Raw genomic sequence first — 18103 nt, forward strand, 5'->3', positions numbered from 1 at the left:
TTTGGTATTAAATGTGTTTCCTACAAAACCACTTGGAGTCTGGCTTAATAACAAAGCTGCAGTTAGTCACTCTGCACTGGGGGATGTTTAAAACGCTCACGTCAATCTTAGTAAAGGTTGTGGCTAACAAGAAATACTAAAACTTACACTTGCATCCCTGAAACATCACATAAGCCAACTAAAATTAACCACTGCTGTAAAATAGCAAGGTACACTGGAATGTTTGTTGTGCACCTGCACAAGTAGAAGCTTGATTTTATGGTATTTTTTGACCCTAAAGGGTCTTTCTAAGACCTGGAGCAGATACTTCAAATTAAAATGTTTGTTCAGACTCAAATGAGGACCCTTCAGGGTCAAAACATTAGGCCAGATCATGCTGCAGCCCGTTATCTATTATTGTAACCATCCAAAACAGGGGAGGAATGCTGGTACTTTCATTTGGTTTATGGCATGCCTAGGTATTTGAAAGCCTTTGGGAGGAAAGATTTAATCTATTATGTATTCACATTTCTGCCATCTTAAAGGTAGTAGTAACTTCCAAGTACTTTAAACCTGAGAGGATGCACATCGTGTTAGGGGGTGAACACCTTGTGCTCTCTGTGCTCTGCACAGAAGCAGCACAGGTCAAACACTACAAATAAATGTAAATGCAACGAAAGAGAGGATTAGGTGAACACAGAGCCCAGCTTCCCCCTGTCCACATTGATTTCAAACACTCAGAAACTAAATTGGGGCATAGGCTGGTGCTTCCCAGCATCAGAGGAAGAGCTAGTAGAGGTGTCACTGTGCCTCCAGCTCCACCACCTCATCACTGCAGCACAAATGAAAGCAGAAAGGGAGTGAATTTAATTTACCCCACTGTGCAAGACCCTTCAGAGTCCAACACAAACAGGATTCCACAGCCAGCTCTCTTCACTGACTCCCATTTCCTGCCGTGCTTCTTCCTGGGTCAGGAGAGGACACCAGCTCCTTCCCAGGAGAGGGGGATTCTCCAGTGGCAGCATCCAGCCCATTTAAAATCCAACATGTGTAACAACAGTAGGAGCAGGATTAATCTGGTGGACCAGAGAGCCTGCCTAGTCTGGATTTACCTCTCATCATTTGCCTCTTACAGAAACAAAAAGTAGCCCCAGAAAACAAAGCTATACATTAAATACCTATAGTTTAAGAGGAAGTACAACTACATATGGTGCCATAACAACAGGATCCAAACAATGTCTGCAGGGTATTTACAACTCTCAGATCCCTTTAGGAACATGCACCAAGAAAGACTGACAGGCTTTGGGAAGGTGAGACACTGGTTTTGAGGCAATGAATATGCACATCTGCAGAACATTACTGACTTTTCTGCAATCAGTTGTTTCCTTCTCCCACTGTAATGTGCAGACAGGGAATAACTAAAACATGCAGGGTATTTCCCAGCTGTGCAGTGAGGTTGACCAAAAGCTCCTCAGCTGCTGGATGCACCACCAGTGCCCTCTCTGCATCACCAGTGTGAGTCAGAGAGTCATGGAATGATTTCAATTGGAACAGACCTCTAAGAGCATCAAAGTCCTTCAAGTCTCCTAAGGAACCATCAGTTGGACACACCTATATTCCCTTTCCTTGTCACTTCTGATTTTAAGCATTTAGTAAATGCCTTTTTTTACTTGCTTCCTGCCCCCTTCTAGAAGGAGACGTACTGGGACAGTTCACAGTTGACCAAATTGAGGGTGAATGGACAATTTCTTCCAAGAAGCCTCTGGACAGAGAAGATACGGAGAAATATCTCCTCAAGGTTATGGCCTCTGATGGGAAATTTCAGGCTACCACTGAAGTGGAAATTTTTGTACTGGATATCAATGACAACAGCCCTGAGTGTGGCCAGGTGAGATGTCTGTTCTGGGACATCAGGGGCATAAAGGGAGATCCTGGGAGGGAAAGAACACAATAGCAAAGAAGAAAGAACAGGCAGAGCATGTTAAAGGGTTTGGCTTGTCATAATTCTTCTCACACGATCCTGTTGCTTTGATTATGCTTAACTATTTTAATTAAGCTGCATGTCAAGCAAGAATATTAAGTCTAGCCTCCAAGCGTGTTTGCCAGCAGCAAGTGAGAGCCTAAGCATTATGAAGAGTAATTTTTGGCGATAAACAATGCCAGGAAGCCTCCTGGGAAGGGGCATGTAAATTACTGAGTTTTATATCCTGCTAAGCTGGGAGATTCCCATCAGGAGGTTTGTTGCTGTCGAGAGCTGATCGCTGGTGTGGACGTCACCCCTGGTGAGAACGAACAGAGGTGGTTACTTCCCAAAGGAGATTTAAAGGCTTGTGTGAAATAAGCTCACTGGTCCCAGTCCACACCCCAGCAGCCAAGAATGGGAGGCACATTGTGTTCCCCTATAAACCACAGGGTTTATCCTTCTCTGTGAAGCTTCTGTTGGTCTGTTCCCCCCCATATGGGATGAGGGATTTTGGAGATGGCTCAGATGCCAACGATTTCTTCTGTCCTGTCCAGATATTCTACACTGGGAGAGTTTCTGAAGATGCTGGGCCGGGTCTTTTCATTTTGAAAATATCAGCGACCGACCCCGACGTCGGCAGCAATGCCCAGATAACCTACAGCCTGCACGGCCCCGGCGCGGAGGAGTTCCGGCTGGGCCCACACACAGGTGAGAGCAGGGCAATGGGATGCTTTTGTCCTCTCCCTCAGCAACCCCCAAGAAATGCAAGCTCCCAACATGGCTCAACACTTACCTCCTCTTGAGCAAACACAAGGAGCTCTTCATTCCAGCTGTCCCAAGCTAGGAAGGAATGGCCACAGCATCCAGGAGAGTGAGCTTCGCATCTTCCTGCTTGCTCTCTTTACAAATGTTGTTAAAATGAAGGGCAGACACTATTGCTAACAGCCAGGTCTCAAGGAGGAGAGAGCAGCAAGTATTTGGCTTGAGCCAAAGACACAAGTTCTAAATTCCAAAACACCTCTTGTCCCATCTTGGGCAGTGTATTTACCCAAACAGACTTTGTGATCATTCTAGAGATCACTTGGAGTTTGCTACATTGCAGAAAGCTCAATGCAGTGCAGTTTAGAAGTACAATTTATTTATGAACAGTTTTATCCCATGATGGTATCCCTTGGATGAAGTTCAGCTGAACTTGCAGGACTCCCCATGCGAAGCCTTGCCAGGGCCCTGGCTGGCAGTGATCCGAGGATAGCCCTGAGCAATGTGGCGTGGACACATCACCACTATTAGCTCAATTATTGTCTCCCACGGTTCATCCAGGAAGGCAGCTGAACCTCTCTGAGGTCTTGTAGGCTGTGGCTGTGATTGCTGGAGACAGGACCACCTCCTGTTCTTTCCCACAGGGGAGCTGACCACATCTGCACCCCTTGACCGTGAGCAGAAGCCCACGTACCACCTCGTAGCCAAAGCCACCGACGGCGGGGGCCGTTCCTGCCAGGCTGATGTGACGCTGATCATTGAGGACACCAATGACAACGCACCAAGGTTCTTCCCCAGTCATTGTGCCGTGGCCGTTTTTGATAACACCACAACAAAGACACCCATTGCCGTGGTTGCTGCCAGGGACCTTGATGAAGGTGAGTCAGAATGGGATTTATGTGTTGGTAGAGTTCATCTTTCATTCTGAATAGAAGCTTTTGAAACCTAGGGAAGTGCTACAGCAATGAGTTTAGATGATTGAATCTTGGCGAAGATGTGCCTGGATCTCATCACTGACATGTTCTTGACTACTGGGCTGGCATCAGCATTTTTGTGACCCTGTTGGGAGTGCAGTATCTGTAGAAACACGCAGACCTTCTTTGAGAGCGTGCTCAGTAACTGTAACTGTGATGCACAGCACAAACTGTGACACAGGGATCCAAACTGGACAGAAACTTTATCAAGGGTGGGGACTGAGAATGTGTGGAGTAAGGAATAAAAGGAGTTTTAGATATGGGCGAGGTAGGTAATCTGGATGGAGAGGTCCTCCTGAAGACACAAAGATATAGGTAAGGCTCCTAAGAAAGGAACTTTCAATAAACCTCTCCAGCAGAGACTGAATTTAGGATGACAGAGAAGCAAGATCGTATTTATCTTCTTTGGAAGCAGATATGAAGGGAAATTACATTTGAGAACAAGGTAATTCAAGAGGGGAAACGCCAGTAAAGGCAGGCAGGTGACACTGGTGGATAATGGTGAGGGTGGCCAGATGTCTGAACCTTCAGATGAGCAGGGGCGCACTCAATGTTCATATGATGTTCATAGAACATCATATTGTCCCTGGGAACTCCATTGTCCCTGGGAACTCCATTGTCCCATAGAACTCCATTGTCCCTGGGACTGAAGGTCATTAAGTTCATATAGTCTTAATAGATTATAAATAAACCCAGCAGCATCCCTACCCATGAATTACTGCAGCCTGTCCCTTACCCTTCCAGGTCTCAACGCTGAGGTGGTCTATTCTCTGTCTGACTCTGCCAATGGACACTTTTCAATTGAGGAAACCACAGGGGTGATCCGCCTGGAAAAGCCTCTGAAGGATTCCCAGCACTCAGCGTTTGAGCTGACAGTCTGTGCCACTGACCGAGGCACCCCGGAGCCCCTTTCTTCTCTGGGCACTGTCACTGTCTCTGTTGTGGATCTCAATGAATACCTGCCTGTTTTCCTGGCCTCTGAATACGTGGCCATGGTAAAAGAAGACGTGGCTGTGGGTACTGAGGTCCTCAACTTGTCAGCCCTGACGAGGGACAATGCAGAAAACACAGAGATCAAGTATGAAATTGTGAACGGCAATGACCACGGGAAATTCCAGCTCAATTCAAACACAGGTAAAATGATCTTGTGCCCGAGCAGGTCCAGGTTGATCCAACATCAAAGGCTGTCTCTGTGTGCATCTTCTCTGGTTCTTCTCCATTTGGCTCCCACTTCTGCTCCCTTCTGTCTGTACCCAGCACAAGGGTAGGGAATACAGTCTTCCTTTCTACTCCAAATTTTGCCATCCAGGTCACTTAAGGAGTGATCCAAATCTTGCTGAAATTAATGGAAAGATATTTCTATGTGTCTGAGACCTGAGACAGGTCCATGTGAATGAGGGATACATGGAGAACATGATGAGGAAATTTTCCCACTTCAAAACGCAGGAGAAAGCGGTTTCATTTAAAAAGTCTTTCCATCAAGGTCCCACGAGGAACCTCCAGCCCAGGGTAACAGGCAGCTTTATTGAGTAGCACTCAATGAGCACAGATAATAGCACCCCAACCATGGGCAGGTGTTGAGCCAGGATTACCAGACAAATAAAGCCCTGTTCTGTTTGCACAGTGATGTGATAAGAGCTGTTATCAGAAGGCCAGTGTTAACTCCCTGAAACGAGCCCTTGGCTGCGTCAGCAATGGCCTTCTGCCCTCGGCTGTAACATCCTCATCAATGGAGCCTCAGCCTCTCTGGTCACACAGCTCTTACTAATTATTCCACATCAAGGTGGTCAAAGTTAGGTCAACTACACCGTTTCAGCTGGCAGTTTGGCAGTTGCCTTGGCATATCTGAAGTATTCCAGGAAATCTCATGTGCCATTCATTCAAAGTCTTTTCTGTCGTTTCTTCCCCATCTGACAATGCAGGTGCCTTATACATAAACGGGAGCCTGGACTTTGAAGCGAGTCACGAGTATTACCTGTCCATTGAGGGCACAAGGAAGGGCTCAGCCTCTCTCAGCGATGTGACCATGGTGGTGATCAACATCACTGACATTAATGACCATGCACCAGAGTTCATCCAAGACCCTTACTTCACTGACATCCGGGAGGATGCTGCCGTGGGAGAAATCATCCTCACGGTATGATTATGAACCAGGCCAGCTGTCTTTACCAAGTCTTTATTTGTGCTATGCATTATTCACTCCTCTTGTGCACTTTTCCTTGGACACAGCGACCTCAGTGGGCTTGTGACATTCAACATCTAAAAATAAAGCATGACTTTAAAAAAGGATGATTGGCAGAATTCCTGAGACTCCATAGACAAGGAAAACACTTTGCTTTATAAGACACCTTTAAGGGAAAATTAGGAGTGGTCTCAGGAACTTTGAGAACATCCCAAGAAAACTAAAATGCTTGAAAAAAGACAATGCCTTTGTGACCTGAGGAAGGCAGAGGCTTCTCTGGGCAGAATAGCAGAGCCCAAGGGGATGTGGAGTTCCCTGTCCAGCCTGTTACCATCACAGGCATGGTAAAGTCAGGAAAGGGACTAGGAGAAAGCTGAGAAAACTATGTTGTCTTGAAAAAACTATTGGATGATACTTACTCAAATCACCTTCCTTTCCCCCTCCTCATTTGAGGCAAGCTCAAACCAATACCCTTAAATGACAAAGTGGTCCCTTTTCTCCATGGCATGTCCTTTTTGGCCCAAGGGTCCTAGCAGGGTTTTTTTTTTCTCCAAACAGGTGTCAGCTGATGACTTGGATGGGTCAATGAACAATCAGATCACATATTCCATCGTGGAAGGGAACCCTCTGGGACACTTTGCCATTCAACCCAAAAATGGGCAGATCAGCATTGCCAAGCATCTGGACAGGGAGGAGGTGAGTTCAGGAAAATGAGAATGGGAAGGCTGAAACAGATTTGTCCCAAAAGACTGAGGGAGAACAGTATGCTCAACTACCTCCTGTTTTCTGAATTATTTACTCATAATATTGTAGGTAGAAGACAAGGCATTGATTTGTTTTCTAGACTCAAAAATACTGCAGTAGGAAGGCTGGGATTTAGGAAAGGCAGTATAGCATCATAGAATGGTTTGAGTTGGAAGGGACTTAAAGGATCATCTAGTTCCAGCCTCTTCCATAGGCAGGGACACCTTCCACAGCTCTGAGTTTTGGTCTGCTCCACTGGTACTTCAAGCTGGCTGGGTGAGAGTCAGCCCCAAACTGGAAACCAGCATAGCTGGGTTCTGCTTCTCTGCATTACAGCATTAGAGAAAACAGGTGTGGGGAGGAGAAAGGTCACCTGGAAAATCTCTCATTCATAAAACACCAGCAGCTTGTCTAAGCCTGCCAGAGTTAGAAGCCTTTGGACAAGGTGGTGCAATTCTTGGGATGTCCTGCACAGGAACAGGAGCTGATCCTGATGGGTCCCTTCCAGCTCAGCTTATTCTGTGATGCTACTATTCTTAAACCACTACTGACAGGTGTTTGCCCAGCTTAGTTTCATCCATCTTTGCCAAGTTGTTTCTCTTCTCTGCAACTGTTGTAAGGCTGATTTAGTTTAGCAATGAGCTTTGATTGAGATTTATGGATGGAGAGCCCTAGCCAAGGGCAGAGCTGTGAGGCCATAGTGCATGGCCTTGGGCATTTCAACAAGATGCAGCAGAATAAAACTTCATTGTGAAAAAGCCACCATTCTGCCATTTCTCCAAGTAATCCTGCACTACAAATCCTCCAGATCCCCAGTTACTCCCTGACAGTTCGAGCCACAGACAACGGCCACCCTGCTCAGTTCAGTGATGTCCCTGTGCACATCCATGTGTCTGATGTCAATGACAACCCTCCTCGGTTCTTCCAGCTCAACTACAGTGTGGTGGTGCAGGTAAGCCAGGAGACACTTTGTTGTCCCGATCCCTCTCATGGCACTAAGGAACTCATGCCTGGGCTGCTGTTGGAGCAGAGTGGGGAGACAGTGATGAATCATATTGCTGCTTTGTGCTCTGTGTGTTCTGGGGAGGGAGTGGGATTCGTTTCCCTGTTCCTGATCCAGCAGCTGCTGGGGCACTGTAGGTACCTCTGGGCCATTTCTCTTTGCTTACCTTGCTCCAACAGCATCTTTCTCCATTTCAGGAGAAGGCTCCCGTGGGGACAAGTGTCCTGGAGCTGATTATGAGTGACAGAGACTCCCCAGAAAATGGACCACCATACTCATTCCAGATCACCCAGGGCAATGATGGGAAAGCCTTTGAAGTCACTCAAAATGGTCTGCTGGTGACATCATCTGTCCTGAACAGAAGAATGAAAGAACAGTACCTATTGCAAGTCCAGGTAGAGCCTGTGTTACTGTCCTGGTGTCTGAATTCCCCAGCCAGCTTAAGTAGCAATAAAATGTGATTAGCATGGCCCAGCTGAATGAAAACATCTCTGGCTTTGAAGAAATCCAATCCAGGCACAAATTGTGCAGCTTGGAGCCAGCTGCAGAGCTCATTTCTCCACACAGTCTGCCCACAAGAAGCAGGGGGCCAGCTTCTCTGTTGATAAAATCAGATAATATGATCATGAGAAATACTCTGTCAGCAGTTTCCTTAGACAGATGCTTTCCCCATAATCATTCTAGTGAATTCCAATTTAGAGTGAGACCTGGATCTGGTCCTACAAGCTTTCTCTAATTATCCTTGTCATTTAAGAAGTGGTTCAAGTTCCTCTTCAAAAAGGATTTGTATTGTTGCAGAATGAATTCATTATTTTTCAATGTTATCAGTAAGGATAGTCCATTACAAACAAAAGGATAATAACATGTAAAGTACATACTTCTTCAGTAATGGCAGTTGTTGTAAAAGCTGGGTACTATTATATTACAAACCTCAACCTCTAACTGCTTAGCATTAGGGAGAAACTTATCCCATAATCTGATTATTCGCATTTTTCTGTTTGAGGTTCCTTGACTCAGTGCTAGACAGACATTGTCAGAGGTGGCACAGGGGCTTAAAACAGCCCGGAAGGTGAGCGAATGTGCTGATGTGCGTAACTGCTTTACACCTCTGTGCACTCAGTTACGCGTGGAACTGCAAAGATTGGCAACATCACCAAAAATTGTGAACCCCCAGGAATTCAGAGCCACTCAGAGGTGCCCCAGCTGTTGCTGAGTGCACAGGAAAGTGAGCGTGACCCCATTGCTAGCAGAAGGCCTCAATCAGTCTCCATCCTGGAAGGGATGCTGCTCTTTCCCTGGAGCCTTCTCCAGGCAGAGCACCAACACTGCTGCCAATTTTTCCTATTCCTTCTTCATTCCCAATCTGCTGCCTGAGAGCTTCTGCTCACTGCTCCCTGAAAGGCTCTCTCCTTTGCAAGACCTCGCCAGTCAGGTGAGGTGGCAGTACATCAGCATGTGGCTATAACAGATCCTTCTGTTGCCAGGTCTCCGACAGCGGCATCCCTCCCCTCTCCTCATCTGCATTTATAAATATCCAAGTGACTGAGCAGAGCCAATACGCCCCCTCGGCCCTTCCCCTGGAAATATTCATCACCACCAACGAGGAAGCCTTCCGAGGTGGCGTTCTGGGCAAGATCCACGCCACGGACCGGGACCCCCATGACACGCTGGTGTACACTTTGGTGGCACAAATGCCCAAGGAGGGTCTCTTCTCTGTTGGGGCTGCAGATGGGAAGATCATTGCTGGGGACAAGCTCCCCCACGGCCACTACCTTCTGAACGTGACAGTCAGTGATGGAACGTTCACAGCCACCACGAGCGTCAGCGTCCACGTGTGGTGCTTCACGCAGGAGGCCTTGGACAAGGCAGTGGTGCTGCACTTCCGACACCTCTCCCCCGAGGAGTTTGTGGGGGACCACTGGCGCAACTTGCAGAGATTTCTGGGGAACATCCTTGTCACCCGGCGCCAGAACATCCACATGGCCAGCCTGCAGCCTGCAGCCGCCTCTGATGGAGTGGATCTGCTCCTGGCTGTTGGAGAGCCACACGGCTCCCTGTACGAGCCACGGGTGTTGGCGAACAAGCTCACTGGGTCAGCTGGGGAGATGGACCAGCTCGTTGGGCTCCGGATGAAGAAAGCGATCCATGTGCCCTGCCACGGGTCAGACTGTGCCCACCGTGTCTGCAAGGAGACCATCCAGCTGGATCCAGGCATGATGTCTACGTACAGCACTGCCCGGCTCAGCGTCCTCACCCCACGGCACAGCTTGGAGCAAATTTGCTCATGCAATGGTGAGCCATCCTTCCTGGCAGTGTCTGACCCTATAAACCTGGGCATGTTGTGTTTTCCTTCAGTACATTGTAGAGCATCTGGATTTTCCATGGGATTAGGTTGCCCAGTGACCAAGAGCTCTACCCACAATTTCAAAGACTCTTAGAGTCTGAAAGTTTCACATAGTCTACTTCTAAAAATTAATCTCCTGTAGCATTTAGTAACAGCAACATCTGTCTCTGTCATTGAGAAAAGTCACTCATACATAGCTGGTAATGAAGGTCAATGACCAGAATTTTGATCCATGATCTCATGTGTTAATCCTGGGCCTGGAAAAGCACAGAGTGATAAATTTGAGGAAAGCCAAATAAAGCATATTTGTTATACTGGCTCTAGAATACTTCAAGAAATAATTGGAGGGAGCAGGGATCAGTAACACTAAGGCAGGAATGTAAGGGGATACCACAGAATAATATAAAGACTTATTAAGGATGGAGAAATTCAAGGGTGTTGTAGACCACACTGAGAGCACTTTGAAGGACAGAAATAGCCAGGCTGATATTTCAGGGCTCCTTCACAGCTGAGTACATAGAATACCAGGAGCTCCCAGTGGGACTGTGGTAGATGCAGTGTGGGGATGCATGGGTTGCCGTGGGTGGGACTGCTCCTGGACAGCTGTGGCATCAGGCTAGGAAAAGAAGAAAAGTTCGATGCAGTCCACAGGCTCAAAGTGCCACAAAGATGAGACCTTTCTTTCATTCTCCTTTCAGGAACAGCTGTGAGGTTTGGAGGCCACAGTTTCATTTGGTACCAGCACTCCCAGGCTGGCTCCTGGCACATGCACTTTCGCCTCAAGACCCACCAGCATCACGCGGTCGTGTTCTACGCCAACAGGACTGACCACGCCACTCTGGAGGTGTGTATTGCAGTGCAGGGGGATTTCTCTCCAGAGTTACAAAAACCTTACTTTTTCAGGGAAGGGAATCACAGAAAGGATATGCAAAAATATGTACCCTTAGCAATTTATGTAGCTGAAATGTAAGACTTGGGAAGAGCAAGTGAGAGCCAAGCACAGTTTGGCAATTGCTGCAACCACAACTGTGAATTGTTCTTTACATCTGTGAATGCACGTGTTGGTTTCTGGTGTGAAGTCATCAGACATCCACAGCAGGTGTACATCACCTTCTTTCCTACAGCTTGCTTCTTCATTCCTCTCTTGCACCACACCTCCCAGGACAAAGAATTTACCAGGTGGAGTTGTCCACAGACTGATCTGCTTCTACTTTAGCAAAGGGCAAACTTCCCCTCAGACCTCAAATTAAAGGTCCTTTACAATAATGGGCAGAACAGACAAAACAGGAGTCCTAAATTATATTTTTCACACACACCCCCTCTTTTCAACCACTTTCTTCAGATGGTTTCACTATTTTAGACACCTGCAGAGACAGGAACATTTCATTTTGATCACTCTCCTCCCTTTGACTGAACACTGAACCTACCAAAGCATTCAAAGATCATCTCCCTCTTCTGCCTTGGCAACAGAAGGAAAGCAGCAGATGACTTAATAGGGGTTTTGTATATTCCTCATCAACTGAACTCGGACTAACTGGAGGCTAAGATCACAGGACATGCTTACAGCTTACAGAGATTTGTCCTTGAGACTGATCACATTGAGATCTACACACTATATCCTCCCTGGAAGTGTTCATCCTGTCCTTGAATTCCCCCATCCCTTCTCATGGTTTCACAACTCCATCTTCCTATTGTGAAACACTTGTCTTTCCACTGTTACAAAAGGCAGGGAACTGCACAGCAGCCAACCCCCACACACATAACCTGTCACACATATTTCAAGCTCCTGCTGCCACAGCCATCACTCCTGAAGAGCAGGAACAGAGAAATACCATCCATATGTCCTCATCTCTGAGAGTGACCTTATGCTGCACTGTAAAGGGCCAGTGAGAAAAATTTCTCAAGAAGGGTCTCAAGCTTTCTACCTCACCTCTGGGAAGGAGAGTCACCAAATAGTTCATCAGAAGGAATCCAGCACTTTAGATGGTGCTCAGGAAGTACAAGAAGGCAAGGAACTCCATTGATCCAGGCCAAGGGATCAAGGGAGTCAAGGGAGAAAAGGCTCATTGTTGGTGGAGTTCAGTGAGCCCATGATCTCCTGTGCCCAAGCTTGTCTCCACAAGCTTTTCAATAGGAAACATTCATAAAGCCTCCTCCATAAAAGAGCCTGTGAATCATTTCTTTCCTGACTCACTTTATTAGCAATATCTTGGGGATAAAAACATTTCTAAACAACCTGGCCTGATAAAAATGAAGGAATCCCTCAAGATTTTAAACTTCGTAAATTGCAGTACTCCGGATAGGAGCCAAAGCCTTGAAACGACCATAAGTGATGGTTTGTAGATTTGGTGAAGAGGATGAGCTCTCCCAAGAGCATGAATATCATCACTTTTCCAGTCTCTCAGCTCTCCTGATGTTCAGAAATAGGTTGCAGCAAGAGGATGGCAGACCAGGCAAACTGGGAAAGGTTTGGCAGCCTGTCAGTTCTTGCTCCAGGGAATCGAGTTCTCAGCTGTCTCCCAGCCCCAGAAATTGATAAGCCAAATCTACAGACCCATCTGAAGTGAAATCATGTTCCTGCAGATGAAGTGAAGTGACAAAGTTCTCTGGTGTGCTTGCCAATTGTGCAAAGGGATTTACACACGTGTTGCCCTGAGGCCCTTCCATGGCATGTGCCAGCTGCTTCTTTTTCTTCCTTCCTTCAGCAGTTGCTTTCTCCTCCTACTGGGATTTATTTATACCATGGGCTTCTCTAAGTTAACTATTGTGCTGCTCTGCTTTTTTCCCCTCCAGAGTAGCCCTTTCATATTGTATGTGGGTTTTTCTAGAGTCAGTGTAGCCCATGATCATTCCTCCTCTTCTAAACCCCTTCCAAGAATCATCCCTCCTCGTCCCCCATGGACATCACTCTTGCCTGGGTTGAATTGCTTGATGTTACACAGCAGGCTTTGCAGGTTTCCCACAAACACTTCATTCCATCTCTTTTCTCCTTTTCCATAGGCTCTTGGCTTCTGTGAGAGAGAGGTTTTATCAACAAAGCACTGGGGAGATAAAGGTGAAAAAGGGGTTTAACCCTGACTTCACCCTGAAACAACACAGCTAACTTTTCCTTTCTCCATCCTCTATGACTTTTAAAGATGAATCTTGGGCCAGGAATAGGAATTTCTGATGTTGTTGTTTAATGCAGAAGACATTGGTCTGGTTCACTTTCAGCAGCTCAGTACCTTGTCTCTCTCCAGTCTGGTGGAGATCAAGGATTGGATTGCAGCACGTATCAGTAGCTTTGGCCTGGCATTCCAGCATGGGTACAAAAGTAATTCCTTTCTCTGCCTCCCAAGTCCTCCTTTTCTCCTCCAGAGAAAGCTGCCAGTGCTTCTCCTCAACAAGATTCTTTCAGCATCCTCACCCCTGCCAGAGGGGCCACTGCTCCAGCACCTTTCCCTGCCACTAATGAGACATTGAGAATAGAACAAAAACCACGTGGCCCAGAACAGGAGTCCATCTGTGACTGGTGATGCACTTATGGATAGTCTGAATGCAGGGCTCTGATCAGGCTCAAGAAGATGGGAGGAAGGGCAAGCAGCTGCAGCAGTAGCGGTATGATCCCATGGCTCTGCTCTCTGTTACGTGGAAAGATGAGCTTCCCTCCTTGCATGCTGGTCAAAGGCTGCAGGGAAGGACCACAGCTGAAATTGTGTCAGAGGGATATTTTGCAAAATAAAGGAAGTTGCAGTCACTTAAACAGGCTTTAATTGATCCAAGCATAGGTCAATACTGGTGAAAGGGACTGCATTTGCCTAGCTGGTACTTCTTGGAATCAGAAAGTTGGGAGTCATCTCAATTGTCAATGTGAAGGCAGGGAGAGAGGGGAACAAGCAGCAGAAATGTTGAAACCCTTCATAAACACCAGCCACCCGTGTCACAGCTACCTGTGACTTGTGTGTTTTACAGATGGTTAATGGAGTGCCTCAGCTTGGGTACAGCTGCCAGGGGATCTCCGCTGGGAACCTCTCCTCCTCACGCTTTGTGAGCGACGGCGAGTGGCACTCGGTGTTCCTGGAGGTGAAGAACACCTCGGTCCGCCTGCTCATCGATGGCCTGGGAAATGCCTCTCTCCAGCTGCCAGGGACCTGTAGCATCTCCCAGGGCAGACAAGACCTGATTTTTGGGGGCCTCCGGCAGTCGCTGCAGTCGCAGAGAGTCACACAGGGGTTCAGGGGCTGCCTGGACGTGGTTGCCATCAACGGCAGAGAAGTGGTTCTCCTTCCTGGGAAAGGGCAATCGAAGGAAGTCTTGGAGGAGGTGGGGATAAGGCAGTGTTGCTCCCCCACTGGTGCCTGCAGCAGCAACCCTTGCCTCAACAACGGGATGTGCTCCGAAACTCATGGAGGAGGTATGTGAACATCCCACGCAGAGCTAGAGGAGGGCAATAAGCAGTGGGGGGGGGAAAGATGCAGCAACTTTATTCATCCCCATGGAGGGGCTATTCCAGAGGGGAAGCAGAGGTCCTCTGTCCCAGGGGACCTCAAGTGACTCAGTGCAGCAGCAGCTGCAGGGTATGAGATCATCATCCTGGCTCTCACCAGTGGACCATGGCCCCAGAGGGCAGGAAGGTGTTTCTAAGGAGTGTGCATGACATAGGAGAGCAGAGTGTTGCCAAAAACTCGAATGCAAATAGAAATTCCACCCACCCCTCTGCATCCTTTTTGCTTAAGGAGCTGTTAACAAAGGTGGAATCAGGCAAGATGGGATCATGCGGTGATGGCATCTGGGCAGAAACAAGCCAAGATCTTGGCCTCTTCCCACTGCATCGAGCAGCTCCCCAGGGCTATGCAAAGGGATATGGGAAAACCATAAGCTCAGATCCAAGAGTCCCAGGCTAACATGGTGTGCACACCCCCAAAAGAGGTTTGATACAGGCTCTGCCCTAGGCAGTGTCACTGCTGCCCCGTTCCTGCCATCAGAGGGGCTCCTTGCAGTGAGCTGTATCACAGGAACAGGGGCTGTGAGGAGAGGAGCTGCTCCCAGTGATGTCCACCCGTGTGTCACTACCCTACACCTCGTCGTAGCTGCCAGCACAGCAGGGCTGCACCCCATAACACCCCGTGTATGAGATGGGTACTGCCTGTGCCTCGGCCCCTCTGAGGGGCAGTGGGATGCTTCCCACGCTGCTGCGTGGGGCAGAAGCTGCTCCTGCAGCTCTGTGCTCTTTGGGGCCCTTGCCAAAGCACACCCTGCCCAGCGAGCAAGTGAGGACAGAGGAGGCACCACCTTCTCCTGCCGTGCCCGCTGCCTCTGGGAACAAGATTCCCAGCCCTGTCGACTCAGCAGCTGCCTGGTTCAGGTGAACTTGTTTGACACCAGATGTAAATGTACAGAACAGTTAAGTCTGGCTGGCACTCACAGCTCAGCCTTCAGACCTTCTGCAGAGAAAACCTCTCTGGCTGGGCTGGAAGGGGCTCAAAGCCCATGAGGGGAAAACACATCTCTGCAAGGCATCCCCTGCTTTGAGAGTGGGAGGGGGAGGTGAAAAATCACTCCCTCAGTAATAACCTAATGATCATCCAATGCCCTTCCCATAGTTTCCTTCCAAGATGAGCAATTTCTCCTGCAAATGGCCCAACTGACCAGGAAAGAGCTTGTGAGACATGGCCTCAGGCAGGACACTCCTGCAGGGAAGGGATTGCTCAAGGGATGTTTATTTGTGAGGTTATCCTGGTTGCTTGGCTTCCCTGAGTGCCATGGGCTCAGTCCTGGGGACCCTGGGCAGGCAGCACGAGTTTATGCAAAGCTGTGCCCAGGGATCTCAGGCGTGGGATTAGAGCACAGGCAGGGACTCGCCTGTGGGAGCGAGCCCAGGGAACCACGTGGCCGTGTGAGAACTCACCTGTGGGGAGAGAGCCCGGGCCAGCCCAGCACCACCCCAACCACAGCGCTCAGGACCACAAACACCAGTGAGCCCCACATCCAGGACATGTGTTTGGGCACACACAGCCCTGTGGGCAATGTCCAGCACCTGCTGCACCGGTGTCAGCACGTCCCTCTGGTACAGCCACTGACACACATGTGGGAACAGGCCCACCGTTGTTTGCCCCATGCTCTACAGCAGGGTTCAGCTTGTGGGTGAGTAGCAAAGACTTTTCAAGTGTGCTGCAAGGTGGAAACTCTGGATTTCCTGCATGACAGCACCAGCCAGGTGACGAGCAGGAGCTCAGCACAGCCAGGGACATTCCCATGCTTAGGGCTACACTAAACAGCAGCCAAAAGCACAAACAGCCGGAGCCCCCTCCGAGTCCCTGGCTGTGCTGGGTTTCTCTCTGGCTGTGAGCAGACAGCTCCTGTAAGCAGGAGAAACTCGGCATGTTGAGACAGGCACTTCATACCACGAGAACTCGCAGGACCAAAGACTCCTGAGAACAACAAATTACAGGGGATTGCACTTAGCAGAGTCAGAAACGGTGAATCAGCCAGCCAAGTTCCCTTTCTTGTATCCCAGATTTGTCCCTCAGCTTCTCCATGCAATAAAGCTGTGCCCTGACTGCATCTCTGGTCTGTGTCAGGAGAGGACAAGCTTGACTTGTTGCTCAAACAGCTCCCTAGTGCCACTGCATTGCCCCAGAGTGGCCACCCAACCTCCAGCAACTACACCAGGTCCTGTAAAACACCCACCAGGCCTCCAGGGATGGTCTGGGTGCCCCACAGCACCTGCTGCAGCAGCAAATACCTGCGCCTGGGTAGCTGTGTTGAGCCCTCTGTGGGGGCACCAGGCACTGCTCCTCCCTGTTCCTGCCCGTTTTTCCACACAGATATGTTCACTCTCACCCTCTCCAGGTTACACCTGCATCTGCCCCGGGCTGTTCTCTGGTGAGCACTGTGAGCTTGGGGACAGTCCCTGCGAGTCCAAGCCCTGCCTGCACGGGGGGACCTGCACCGTCTCAGCCACCGGCTACTCCTGCCACTGCCCTGACTGGTACCTGGGCGAAAGGTAAGGCCTGGGGGGGCTTTGGGACAGGTGGCATCCCATGATGGGCTGCAAACATGAGCATTGCACATTTCTGGAGCTCGCCAGATCCACGCACTCTGGGATTAATTGCAAACAGCGGGTACCTGAGCATTGCAGCTGGGAGGTGTAAGGGCAGAGCTGAGCGGAACAGGACACAAATAACTCTGCCATCGTGTGGCCATTGCCCCTCTGTGCCCATCTCCTCTGAGCAGGAGGGAAAACAGAAAAATCTCCTCTGCTTAACAGCTGCTTTGGTGCCTGCAGGTGCTGTGGGGTAGTTCAGTGCCTCTCCTTGCTGGGGGAGAGTCTCTCCCCGCACGCTGCTGCTCCCCATGACGGGAGCTGAGTTCAGCAGTGATGGGAACACCTTGGCTGTGGTGGGGGCAGCTCAGCTGTGGCGGGGGGCCTGGCAGCAGGGTACAGGCAGACACTGCACTGGGTGGCAGGAGGGTGCTCTGAGGTTGGGGGAAGCTGCCTGTAAGGTGCCCCCTGCTTCAATAGCCTGAACACCCATCCTGCAGGTGCTAAAGGCACCTTTTCTATCCAGGACCAGCTCTACAGAGCTCATGTAAAGGAAATCTCTGTCCCAGCTCATAGCTGTGATTCATCCAATTCAACCAATTCAAATCTCAGCTCAAGGCAATGGGCATTACCACCCCACCCAGCAGCCCCTCCAAGACCCCCACCCTGCCTCCAGCCCGGCCTGGTCAGAGATTTCCAGTGCAGGCTCCAACAGCATCACACCCAGTTCATCTTTCTGCCTTGCCCATTTAGCCAGGATGAGCACTGGTCCTGTGGATCAAGGCAAAGACAGAAAGTATCCGTGCAGCTCTTGGAATAAAAGCCTATAGCTGAGCATTAGGTGGCAGTGTAATACCTGAAATCAGCCGGAGCCTGTGGGTGCACGTCGCACGCACCAGCTCACACATCCTAAATCACTGACTACAACAAGAGCAGTGCAAACCTCACAGAGTTTGTTCAGTAATAACAAAAAAAGGAAGGAAAGCCAATAAAGCCTTGTATGTTCCCCCTAGCATGGGGAGGTCATTGCTGTTGGAAGGTCCCCTGTACTGTTGGCAAATATTTAGGTTGTGTGGGCTGGAGCAGGACAGAGAATCAGAAATTCCATCTTGGTTCTGCAGATGGTCCATA

General features: G+C 49.1%; 1 protein-coding gene across 1 annotated transcript in view; it reads left to right on the top strand.

Moving 5' to 3' along the window:
* Positions 1-18103, top strand: part of LOC121658068 (protocadherin Fat 2-like) — a 56602-nt gene that overhangs the window by 35015 nt on the left and 3484 nt on the right. Inside the window, exons 11-22 of the mRNA XM_042014477.1 lie at positions 1671-1867; positions 2497-2650; positions 3346-3579; positions 4420-4809; positions 5598-5812; positions 6416-6553; positions 7410-7553; positions 7802-7999; positions 9089-9896; positions 10647-10792; positions 13900-14341; positions 16780-16933. Of these exons, the coding sequence (XP_041870411.1) occupies positions 1671-1867; positions 2497-2650; positions 3346-3579; positions 4420-4809; positions 5598-5812; positions 6416-6553; positions 7410-7553; positions 7802-7999; positions 9089-9896; positions 10647-10792; positions 13900-14341; positions 16780-16933 (3220 nt within the window). The remainder of the gene's footprint in view (positions 1-1670; positions 1868-2496; positions 2651-3345; positions 3580-4419; positions 4810-5597; positions 5813-6415; positions 6554-7409; positions 7554-7801; positions 8000-9088; positions 9897-10646; positions 10793-13899; positions 14342-16779; positions 16934-18103) is intronic.

The sequence above is a fragment of the Corvus kubaryi genome, unplaced genomic scaffold (genome assembly GCF_017639235.1).
Source record: "Corvus kubaryi isolate FWS band 111438036 unplaced genomic scaffold, C.kubaryi_AGA036_p1.0 split2-37374, whole genome shotgun sequence".
In the NCBI taxonomy this organism is placed as follows: domain Eukaryota; kingdom Metazoa; phylum Chordata; class Aves; order Passeriformes; family Corvidae; genus Corvus; species Corvus kubaryi.